This window comes from Gambusia affinis, linkage group LG17, assembly GCF_019740435.1.
Source record: "Gambusia affinis linkage group LG17, SWU_Gaff_1.0, whole genome shotgun sequence".
Classification (NCBI taxonomy): domain Eukaryota; kingdom Metazoa; phylum Chordata; class Actinopteri; order Cyprinodontiformes; family Poeciliidae; genus Gambusia; species Gambusia affinis.
The window spans coordinates 9,561,027-9,573,375 of NC_057884.1; the positions used below are offsets into that span (position 1 = coordinate 9,561,027).

Consider the following 12,349-nt stretch of genomic DNA (forward strand, 5'->3'; position numbering starts at 1 on the left):
GAGGGCTCGGTTAAAGGGCAGCAAGCTCTTCAAAAGGATCTTACGTGGTCTCATGTAAGGCTGAGTTATTATTGTGACTCACTGGACAAATCTGGGCACTGATCCCTGACTTGTCTGATACGTAAATAAAAATAAAAATGAATATAATAAAAAATAATATCCATATGTGTTTCAACAGAAAAAAAAGCTGCCTTTTATTATTAAATTATTTTAATGTGTCTTGAAGTGTTAGTTTTTGTTGTTTTTGCTTTTTTTTTCACCCCGTTTTAATTATAAAATTCCCACTCTCCCCGGATCTCTTCTGCACTTCAAGTTTCATTGCGATGCACCGATGAATACTCCCCTCATTGGGAATGTGTTGAAATACATTTTGGGATCATCCACCGCTGGATCCGTTAAAATATTTTCTCTCTGTAAGTCACTCCTCAGCCTAGAAAGGCTCTCTGTGACCCCAGACACCGGCGGCTGGCCGTGCTCTGACTCCCCGCTAACAACGGTTCTGTGGGAGGCATCTGGCCTTCAAGGACTTCGTTTATTCATGGAAGGCTGCAAAAGGCAGAAGGTGCACTATCCCTCAGAGACGTGCACGTGTCTGATTGTGTGTGGGCAGTCTGATGCATTATGTGGGTGGTTTGTTTTCCTTATATGGTCAAAAAAAAAAAAAGAAAAAAAAAAAAAGAAATATATATAAAAAGAAAATCAAGTCAACCAAAAGTTTAAATATAGCAAATTTAAAAACAACCTCCACTGATTGAAGTAATGTGTAAAATGTGTACTGGCCCGCAAAAGTATTTGTGCATTTTTTTTTTTTACATTTTAAATTTATTTTACATTTTAATGCATTGCAACAACAAACAGTTTATTTTATTTGGATTTTATGTAATATGCAACACAAATAGAGCAACAATTATAAAGTGGAATGAAAATGGTGAATTGTTTTTAAGATATTTCACAAATTATAATTGTAGGGTGCCTTTGTCTTGAACCCACTTTAGTATGATGCCCCTAAAGAAATATTCAGTGCAATAAATTTTCTTCAGAGCTTGCCTAATTAAATGCAGTTGTGCATAATTCATTGTCATTATGGCTGAAGTTCTTTCGGGGAAGGCTTCAGGGCTCCGTCAGTGGATATGAGTGAACAACCAGTCTTGTGAACAGAGAGGACAGGTCAGGCATAAAGTTGTGAATTTAAGGCAAACTTAGGTAATAAAACAACATCTCAAGCTTTGAACACCTCACAGAACTTTGCTCAATCTATTGTTTTAAAATGACAACACTACGGCACAATTAAAAACCTTCGCAGACTGAGGATATCCGTCCACTGGGCAAGGAGAGCTGAGAAGAATCAAAGATTCCCGTTGTAACTCTGGTTCCAGAGATCCACTTCTCAGGTGGGAAATATGTTGACAGGATAGTTATTTGTGCATTCCACAAATCTGGCTGATAGAAAGAAGGCCACAAAAAGTCCAAGTTTGGATTTTGTTTACTGGAGAGCACTGCAGACACTTGACAACACCTGGACTGAGTGGTCAAGCCAGATTGAATCTTTTGGCTGACAAAACAGATACATCTTAGTAAATTAGCGTATGCATTCCCATTCTGCTTGTTTGTAATATTAATAGTACGATTTGAAAATAAAACCCCTGAAGCCGGTTTCTCAACATACTTTTCACTCTGTTTGTTTTTTTTTTTTTATTTGATGTAATATTCTAAACTTCAGTGTCGTGTTTTTGTGAGTTGGAAGCAGAAAAAACATCCTCATTAAGAGAAATAAACGTTTCAAAACATGTTAATCTAAAACAAACAAACTGTTCAATAACATTCTAATTTATTGGTGCAATGAGTGGAGCATAAGAAAAGCTGCTCATCACTCTAAACACTTCATCGTCATCCGTCAGGATGTAGGAACTCCTTTCTGCACAGCACGAACTGGTCCGAGTTGATGAGAAGATGGAATCCCAGAAGAAAATATGTTACAGGCTGCAAAAGCCATACAGGCTGAGCTACAATGGAATGGTTTACAAAACATAGTCATGTGTTAGAAAGGGTCACTCAGTTCAGGCCTAAAACCAGATGAGAGTCTGTTTGAACATTGCTGCTCATAAGATTTCTCCGTGCAGCCTGAGCTTTATCTGTTCTGCCAAGAAGGATGGGAAAAATTTATTTCTCCCAATGTGTAGCGCTGATAGAGACGCAGCTGGAAACACTTGTAGCACAAGTGGGACATACAAAGTACTAACTCAGGGTGTCTGAAATTCACGCCACTTTTTTTGTTGCAAAAATTAAAAACATTTTAAAAACATATGCTATATAATTTTCTTTCAACTTCACAGTTGTGCATAACTTTACGTTGGTGTATCGTACAATTGCGACAATTGCCTTTATACTACACTTTGATATGGCACTGGCCATATCAAAGTTACTAAAAAACTCAAAACATACTATACAGTTTTCATACTGTATGAAAAATTGAAGTGAAAGATAGCAGCTATGGACCATTATCTTAAATAATCACCATTAGTTTTTGCTCGTCAGAAGACTTACTGCAGAATTTTGAACGTCTTTCAGGCACCAAAGTGACAACAGGTCAAGACCAGGTTACAAATACCTACAATGATCAGAACAAAATGTAATTAAGGCATAAATAACTGCCTTAAAGTCTTGCAATGGGATGTGGGCCATAACTGTTTACATGGTTGGACTGTTAAAGCAAAATCTATTTTGTTAAGTTAATGATGTTTATGTGCATTGATATATGTACATGCATTCTAAAACAATCCAACAACGTCTGAGTAGATGAGTCTTTGTTAACTGGAAAAGGCAAATAAAGTCTAGATAAACCAGCACAACAACAGAAGGCGATCTTGTGCTTTTTAAAAATGCACTTTGAAGAACAAATACTGAGAAAAGACCTAATATGGAGCCCTGAAGGACCCCATGGCAAGGAGAGGACTCAGAAAAATAGCTCTATGTGTAACAAAATGCAGTTTTTCACTATTACTTTTTTTTTTTATAAACTTCAATTATAAAATCATTTTTAATAAAACAGAAGACTTATTATTCAGTTTGTGTCAGATCTTAGGATTGCTAAACTTTATTGATCCATTAAAAAAAAATTTTTTAAAAACCATTGCGACAAACAACTTGCACTTAAAACGCAGACAGACCACCCCTGTGCCCATAGACAAATACATTCAATACATCAAGGTCCCGGCTGGAATTCGAGCTCAGTATCTTTCCGCTGCAAATAACGGCTCGGACGAGTTCAGAACATGCATAACTATTGCAGGAGCCTGTTCCCATTTAGAATCACTTTTCACTTAGCGGATTCTCACCCTCGAGCTGTCAAGGTTTAAGGAGGACATCTCAACATAGGGGAACATTGGAGTTATGCAAGTGAAAAATAAAATAAACTTTAATTACTACCTTTCAAGAGCAGAACAAAAGATGCTGCAGGGGAGGAACAATGGAGGCATGGATCTGGCAGGAAGGGAAGCATCGGGTTTCCTAGACATATTTTTTATTAAAAATGCTGTTGAAAACATGGCTTTGAATCTGTGCAAAATACACAAACAGGCATAGCTTGAGCAAATAAAGGAGAAACTATTTTGAAAAAGAAAAATAACATCAGTACTTGCAAAACAAATATTAAATACATATTTGTAGTATTATTCATTTGCCATGAGCTATATAGATTACATCAGATCCTACTTGAGGCATGTTACACAAATTATGATGTATGCAAAACAGAGCTCTGCATACAATACTGATGTCTGATGACAGGACTATTATCACTTTATGCACAAGAAACTGAACAGACAGATTTTTGTACTCCCTGATTAATGTTATAAGAAACATATCCATCCTAAAATTGCCTTTTATGTTATTTTAAAACCCCTCTTTTGGTGCAGAGAATAATAAATATGTAACAAAGTATGCAATTGTAGGAAATGTTACCAAACCTAAAGCAAGGAGTAACGCCATCACACGCACTGTTTTGTACATACGACTGAATGGAATTAAACATATCAAACTCACTACTAAAAATATTAATAAAACAATATGTATCCAAGTAAGGATTGTATATATAGTATGTATGATGTGCAGGGGCATTGTATAATTATAGGTGAATATATGGGTATCTGTACAGATGCAGATCATACACATGTACATGTATGTATGTATGTGTGTCTATTTGTATATCTATGTTTGAAACGTGATGTGTATAATTTTACAGAATGTATAAAATAATGATTGCAATTTGTTGTGTAAATGGAAAGTACATAAAGCTTTATTTTTTGTTTTGTTTAAGGTAGGTGTATACATTTGTTTCTTTTCTGTAAATATAATTCTGTTGGACCGCAGTAAGAATAGCTGTAGTTCTACTGCAGCTAACGGAAATCTTACTAAACAAATAAACATCTCTTGTATTTTTGTATGTGTGTACGTGCTAACAGTCATACAATTAGGACAGTCATGCCAAAGCTAGGAGAAGTTCAGACCTGCAGATAATGGGACATATTGATACCTGTGACTGTGACCTCAGCAGGTATTGTTGAGACTTGTTGAGCATCTCACAAATGTTTTATAGTACAAATCCATGAAACAGGTTAAGGATGTCACATTAGCTAAAGGATTTATTCTCTTTAGATGGGTAGAAATGGCAAAATAGCAGCTTGAAAATATTTCATTAAAAGTAAACATCAAAAACTGAATACATACAGCTGTGGGGGGAAAAACAAGAGACCACTGTCCTGAACCTCATTGAAAACCTCATGGTTATTCCAACTCCTTATTAGTATTGTTGTTCCTAAATGAATATGAACTTGTTTTCTTTGCACTATTTGAGGTCTGAAAGCAACAAATATTTTTGTTATTTTAACCAGTTTTCATTTTCTGCAAATAAATACTAAATTTCAGAGACATGTTGTCAGTAGATCATAGAACAAAAGAACAATGTTAATTTTATTTACAAATATAGCTATAAAAAGTTAAATCAAATAAACTGATCCTTTTAAGAGGTGTCTTAATTTTTTCCAAAGCTGTATGGATAACAGATCATATAAAAAGCATCTCAACTGTCCCAACCTTTACTGAATACTAAAATAACTTGATCAAATAAATGCTTTGACATTGGTATATAAAATATGCATTGTAAAATTTACATTTAGATAGAATATGTGCAATAAGAGTATGCCAATAATTTTTTTATACTTAAATTGCCAATCACAGAGTTTTCTTCTTCATCCAAAATACAGAAGTATTTTGAATCTTGCATTTTGAGTTATTTCTATATTTTCTATATTTAGCCCTGTTTTTATTTGATAGATCTCATCAGAAAAGGTCACTTTTTGCTGCAGTTACATGTGTAAGTATTTAGAGCTATGTCTCAATCAACTATACATCTCTAGAAAATTATGTTTTTACTCATTATTCTTTCCAAAGTTCAAGGTTCTTCTGCCCAACTCAAAGCTTTTGCAACCTGCAAAAGCATCCCCAAAGCAGAAAGCTGCCACCACCATGCCTTAGAGTTGGGATGGATTATGTACAGTGTACAGATGATGTATTCCTTCATTGTTTGTGGCAAACTGCAACAGGACGTCTAATGGCCTGATTGCTATAGAATACCTTAAGATTTGAGTAAAAACAAGCTGTTTAATTTAATGAATTGATAACTCTGAAGACAGGATTTTATTTAGGGGTGTCAAAGTAAAGGTGTCTGACTACAAATGCATGCTATTCTTCAAATATTTGTTTTAGCCTCACAAAATGTGTACATTTATAGGGCATAAACAGGGTATAGCACTGTGATACACAAGTGTTAACTGCTGCAAAGCTTCCGCTGGTTTTATTTCTCCAGGTCCAAATCTAACACGCAACATTCTGATCTTGGTCGGCACTTAAAATTCCTCTCATGGTTTCTTCTGTCTTGTTTCTGCTTGTAGCAGACATTCCTCTGGCTCTCTGGCGAAATATGGTTTGATATCAAGTGCACCTGAGAAATGCCTCTTGAGAAAGTTTTTACTTGTGCTTCGTTTTTGGCAAGGGGACCTTATTTGAGGGAACCTAAGGACAAAGCGCTACTGTGTACTGCAACTCTTAACCCCGAGACGTCTTTTTTTTTTTTGTTCCCCACTTCCAGATAACATCACCTGCAGCAATTTTTCGGATTTGTTTGTTGCGTTTTTACCATGTCCTTGATAAACGACTGGAGAGGAAAAAAATGATGTTGTTGTGTTTTATCATGTGAGGCAGCCCACTGTTATTTCAAGGCAAGAAATGAGAGACGCATAAAAGCAGATAATTAACCATATGCAGACATCATGGTCCACAGTTTTGTGCAATTCTTAGCATATTTTAAATCTAGATTGAATCCATCACAACATTATTTTATATTTTTGGTTTAACCCAGACATATACAAGGGATCTGGTTGTACATTCACACAAAGGTGCACCTGCAGACACCCCCGCTCAGGGTGGCACAGCTGCCCCTCAGCCTCTGTAACCTCTTGCGTGTCTCCCATCCAAGTCTTGCACAAGTTTGACCCCGGTTAAACTCTGAGACAACACAAGCTCGAGCTTGTTCAAGCGGTGTGGCTAGGAGCCATCATCAGCACATCGGGGTGGATCCCAAACTGGAAAATAAGAAATTAAATAAAGCTGTTGTGCTTCCTGTATGGTCGCTGTTTTTTTCTTCCCATTTAAAAAATATATAACCATATGTTTTCTGCATTGTTAATCGAAAATCACAGCATCCAATTGTGAACTGAACTTTCTCTTAAGTTCCATTTGAAATATAGAATTTTTATAACACCTTAATTGTGCACCAAAATGGCACTATGTGCCTGGAAAATACTAAATATTGCCTCTACTTGAGTTATCTTTGATTTATTTATTTTTATCAGAATCTTACGCAACTTAACATGATTTTGAATATTTGCTATTGGCTAAAAAATTCACATATAGATGTAAATTCAGTAAGTTATTAAAATACAACTAACATTCTGAGTTAATAATCAATCAGGAAGTTCAGATAACTTAGGCTAATATACAAATATGCCTTTCTGATTTAGGAAAAAAGTGCCGTAAAGCACAAATAACTAGAAGGAGATTCAGGATGGACGTTTAGCTGCTAATGCTCCTTAAACAAATCAATCTCAAATTTCACAACTATGACCACTCTCACCTAAACTAAACAAACTCCAGGTATTCTTTAATCTTTAACTCCTTACATAAATATATGTCACAATAGAAAACCCGAGCTACTGTTTTTTATCTGTATCTTTTTTTAATCTTTTTTTCACCCACCCACACACACACACTAATAGTATGTATTTCTCTCTTCAGAAAGACTTTACATTGACTTACATTCATTTTTCATTCATTTCTGTAGTCTAACCCCGATACTTACCCTAACAATTACCATTACCATCAGCCTAAATCTAATCTACACTCAAGTCACATAACCACTAACCCAAAAACAGCACTTCTTCTTATGGGGCTCCTTAAGGAGCAGTTGGTACCCACAATATACCAAATACAAGGCCAGACACGCACACATCCATTTATACAGCTCTGGAAAAAATTAAGAGACCACTGCTCTGAACCCCATTGAAAACTTTACAGTGATTCCTCCAAATATTGACTTCTGGACTCCTCCTGAGTGAAAACATTGGTACTATTGTGTCTAAGTTAATGTGTACTTGCTTTCTTTGCATTATTTGAGATCTGAAAGCACTGCATGTTTTTCGTTTTTTTGACCATTTCTCATTTTCCGCAAATAAATACCAAATTTATAACTAGAATTTTTGGGACATGCTCTCAGTAGTTCATAGAATAAAAGAACAATGTTCATTTTACTCAAACATATACCTATAAAAAGTTCAGCTGATCATTTTAAGTGATCTCTTAGGTTTTTCCAGAGCTGTGTGTGTAAGTAAGTGTACATGTAGTACATCACCCCAAGCACATGAAGTCAGCATCATTCTCTAAGGATGCTTATCACCTTATAATCATGTTTGTGGTACTTTGCTTTGGTTGTAACATAAAAATTTTATTGAAATATATATGTATGTGTGTGTGTGTGTGTGTGTGTGTGTAAAGCAAGGGGAAATGAACTTTTGCTTCATTCCTTGCTAAACTGTGAATACTTTTGCAAGGCAGTGTAATTACACTAATTTTGGCAGAACAAACTCCAAAACCTCAAAAGAGCATCACTTGTAAATGTGACTTCAGGAGCTGATATTATATTAAGTCACTCAGCTGGAACGGTCACATCTCTGTTCTGTGACATTGTTGTACTTTCAAGTGCATACTGCAACATGTGTGGCTTTGTTAATTTTGTCTTCTTCCCACCTTTCTTTCTGGTGTGTTTGTCTTGAGTCTACTAGTCTTCCTCCTGTTGGACCGTCCTCCTTGCACTTTTTCACACAGAGTTGGGACAAGACAACAATGTTAAATATCTCAAGGCCACACTGGCTTGAATGAAAATAAAAGCTCAGGTTCCCAGACCCGGTGTAACAGTACCTTGCGCAGCATCCTCGTCTCCACACCTCGTCCAAGAAGACGTCTGTGAAGAACTGCCATCTTTATTCTTTTGGAACCAGCCTTGGCCTCACTCCACATCCCAGCATGTCTTTTGCATTCATTGGCATGATGATACTTCTTGGATTTTTGAAGACGGCTGCTTTTGTCTTGCATCCATCCCATGAGGAGCCTACAGCCCCTGCTATTTCTTCATTGTCTTATCAAAGGTCAGTTATAGAAAATATGATTTAAGTCTTTGTGATTATTTTCTTCTGTGCACATAGAATATGATCTTCTATTAGTCTTTCTAAAATGTGAAACATTGTGTAAGCATTTACCATAAATGAATAACAGATTTTATTTGTGATTCAGGGTAATTTCTTTTTACATTTTTACAAACATTTTCTTTTCTCTAGCTTCAACCCTCTATGATGAAATACCACACCACTCCCCTTTCAACCATCTCCGCTGTGCTATTTTGTTTCATTTATTGCATAAGTTCACTTAAGCAATGAAATAAGAAAATAATTTAAAATGCTAATCAAAACCTTAGTGGATACATTCCTTTTGATCATATTTAACATGTTGATTTTAATATTCAGGTGCAAGGACGAGTCATTGCAGTCGGTCAGGAAGGGCCTCCTTAGGGCTCTCAGCCTGCAGGCTGAGCCACAGCTGCCAGCTGGTTGGATAGATAGCGTCCGTGATCAGTGGCAGAGAACAATCGGCTTCATTCCTCAAGCTGCAAAAAAGACGGCACGTACGTGAAATTCATATTACAAAGAATCAACTCCAGGTGGTCAGATCTAATCCCATGTGACAGCAGTTTGTACCCAACGCTGACAATGTCCCTCTTTCTCCAGCAGCCACTGATTACTCTGTATCGCATGACAGTGGGAACAGAACAGGCCTGAAGTGTTGCTCTGTAGCCTCTGAGATCTCCATGAAAGGTACTGAACGAAGACTAAAAATTATTATGCACTCAGGACTGTTATTTTGTTTTTTAATGTTATTCAATTGTAATAATTATATTTTGTAACCTTTCAGATCTTAGCTGGGACAGCTGGGTGATCCATCCTTTGAGCCTGACCTTTGTTCAGTGTGCCCTGTGCAACCCTGCAGAGGGCACCGTGCAATGCCCCTCATCCTCCTCCGGCGTCCAAGATGCCAGCTCACAGGTAGGAATCGTCAAGAGCAATTCAATTCGCGACTTCCAAAAGTAATAAATGTATTTATTCACATTCCTTCTGGTTGTAACCCTGCATTTCCTTGTTTGGTAAAGACGTTTTTGGGAAGCACAAGATTAGAAATGAATTAAATATCTGATGTGTGTTTAGGCTAAACTATTTAAAAATGCTTTGCTATGAAATTTCAAAAACAAAAGTAGGATGATTTTTTTTTTTTAGAACACCATACATGTTTATATAATCAAGTTACAATTTCTATTTTAAATGTGTACTATTTATAGGGTGCTATAGTGTGGTATATGGACTGACTTTAGATCCCTTTGTGCATTCAGGATCCTTTGCCATGTTGCCAGCCCACCATGCAGGAAACATTGAATATTGTCTACATGGATGAAACCAGCACCATCGTCATCTCCCCAATTGAGGTGAACCGCAGCTGCGGCTGTGGTCCTGGAAACGCCCCACAGCCCAGCACAGAGTGAGCTGAAGTCTGTCCTGCAGGCTTTGGCATGAGATCTGAGCCACCTGGCATATCCAAAATATCTTTGTACACAGACCTGTTTTCTCAGATGTTGAATCACCCACTTGTACTGCCCTCTATCTTAAATTGTGTACTCAGGACTGATCGTGGGAACCAAAGCAACGTCTCAGTTTTGCATTCCTGCTGCTCCCTTATACCAAAAACAGATTTGTTGAGCCTGAACTTCTTGAAAATTAGACCCTGCTCCTGGAAAAGACACAATTGTGATGTTTAAAAAAGAAACAATATCTATGAGATAGGCTTGGATGAGAAAATATTGTCTTTTTTTTTTTTTTTCCAAATCTTAGATTTTTCAACATTATTAGCTGGAAAAGAACTGTGGTTCAGATGTCTTCTATGTAGTTGGTGCTCTCAAGTCATTTATTTATAGCTGCTAACGGTTACTCTGTGTTCCTTCTAAAAATGTGTGAGAGAGTCTTGCCAAATACTTGACTGGCCAGTTTTATTTCTTAACTGAATTGTGAGGCCACCATGCAGGATGTTGATTTATTCTTAGCCGCCAAACGAGGGTTGGAAAAATAAGAGTGTAAATTTTATAGTGCCCGGTGAAGGCTATATTTAAAGTCTGCACGCCTACAAAGCTCCAAAATTTATTCGCCTTTCAGAAACCTTGCAAAATTAGGAGCCTTGGTATTTGATGCAGCTTTAGCAATAAAATAATTGTACTATGCACCAAAAACATGCAGTAAAGTACTATAAAGGCAATCTAAAATGCAAGTGTATTTATTCACTTATCACTGACTACATAAGAATTAACAATTAAGTTAAAGCATCATGTGAATACACTTAACTTGATCAAATCTGATTACACATACCACAAAAAAATCAACAAAAACAACAATGATTTTAGTCGGTACTAGGTAATCTATAAAACGCATCCAGCTTTCTAGGAATTCTCCATGTTTTTTAGAATAATTACACTGCGTTGATGGTACGTCCAGGATGCTTACGGGAAAACACCCTACCATTAAAATCTAGTTTTAAGGTTCACTCCCATCCTAGCAATATGTAAAACTTTTCCTCCTCTGGCAAAGCACCATTTACAGATTTAAGCTATCCTCCTTGAATTTTTTTCTTAAACAATTTTTGGTCAGTTTGCCGTCTTCACCATTGTTGCCAGACTTAGGATTTGGCTTAGTGTAATTTTTAATTATCAAATCTTTCAAGCTTATCTTAATTGGAAAGACAGTTCTTTCTCTGTTTGAGCTCTAATGACAAAAAAAACCCCACTTGTTTTAATATTTGTATTCACAAATTTTAAATAGATTTAATGTTCTCTTCTGGGTACTTTTAAAAACTTATCAAGTAGTGACAATTCTTAATAATTTCAGATTTTTTTTATTTTTATTATTATTATTATTTTCAAAATTTTTATTGTATTTTTGTACTAACTTCACAGAGTTACCTCACAGTTTGTTTATTTTTATTCCACAGTGTGCAACAACTTTTAATAAACACATTTAGATCCAATGTTTAGGACTTTGCTTTGCCTTTGAAATCCTTTGTATCAATTGTGTGATTTCTTGCCCTTGATTATTTCAATAAAAAAAAAATGACTACAATGCTTTTAAACAGATTCTGGTTTTTATTCATCTGATTTAATTATATATGACCTCAATGTCCTTTCACAAAAAAAAAATAAAATAAAATTTTAAAAATACAAGTAAATATTATGAAACTCTTCATCATTCCACTCCTATGCCTGCCTGACAAGTAGGAATTTGTGAAGTCACGCCAAGAAGGAGGGAAATCTGAGCTGGAGAAACGTTGGCTGTGTGATTCAAAAGATCAGGTGGTGCTGAGGGAAACGATGATACGCTGCTGTCTTTCTGGGTAGCAACTGATGTTTTTACTTGTGGTGAAGGCTTTTGTGCATAGTTTCAGAGTCAGCCGATTAGGACCCAGGTTCACAGCTGAACACTGCCAGTTTTATTCGTCTAAGCTTGTTAGTGGACAGAATGACAGGATATCTTACGGTGTGCCTTTTGGCCTTTGGCTTGCTTTCCCATCTTTTGCTGGCGACTGGCGCGGCTAAGTGCACTGAGAAGGAAACGCTGCTGGTGCCGAAGCCCAGCTCCATGAAACTGCCAACGGA

General features: G+C 36.4%; 1 protein-coding gene across 2 annotated transcripts; it reads left to right on the top strand.

Annotated features, from left to right (window-relative positions):
* Window positions 1-8,508: 8,508 nt before the first annotated feature.
* Window positions 8,509-11,826, top strand: gsdf (gonadal somatic cell derived factor). 2 transcript variants are annotated; one of them, XM_044144076.1, is made up of 5 exons: window positions 8,509-8,753; window positions 9,129-9,286; window positions 9,390-9,476; window positions 9,574-9,704; window positions 10,046-11,826. In XM_044144076.1, exons 1-5 carry the CDS (start codon window positions 8,632-8,634, stop codon window positions 10,193-10,195), a joined length of 648 nt encoding a protein of 215 aa, XP_044000011.1. In that variant the 5' UTR covers window positions 8,509-8,631; the 3' UTR covers window positions 10,196-11,826. The 2 variants fall into 2 exon arrangements, with proteins under 2 accessions (XP_044000011.1, XP_044000010.1); XM_044144075.1 differs by having other exon boundaries at window positions 8,510-8,753; window positions 9,393-9,476.
* Window positions 11,827-12,349: the final 523 nt, after the last annotated feature.

Bases quoted from the DNA above. Each gene is read 5' to 3' on its own strand.
- gsdf (XM_044144076.1), top strand. From the start codon at position 8,632: ATGTCTTTTGCATTCATTGGCATGATGATACTTCTTGGATTTTTGAAG. The intron at 9,287-9,389 runs GTACGTGAAATT...CTCTTTCTCCAG, and splicing joins AGCTGCAAAAAAGACGGCAC to CAGCCACTGATTACTCTGTA. The intron at 9,705-10,045 runs GTAGGAATCGTC...TTGTGCATTCAG, and splicing joins TCCAAGATGCCAGCTCACAG to GATCCTTTGCCATGTTGCCA.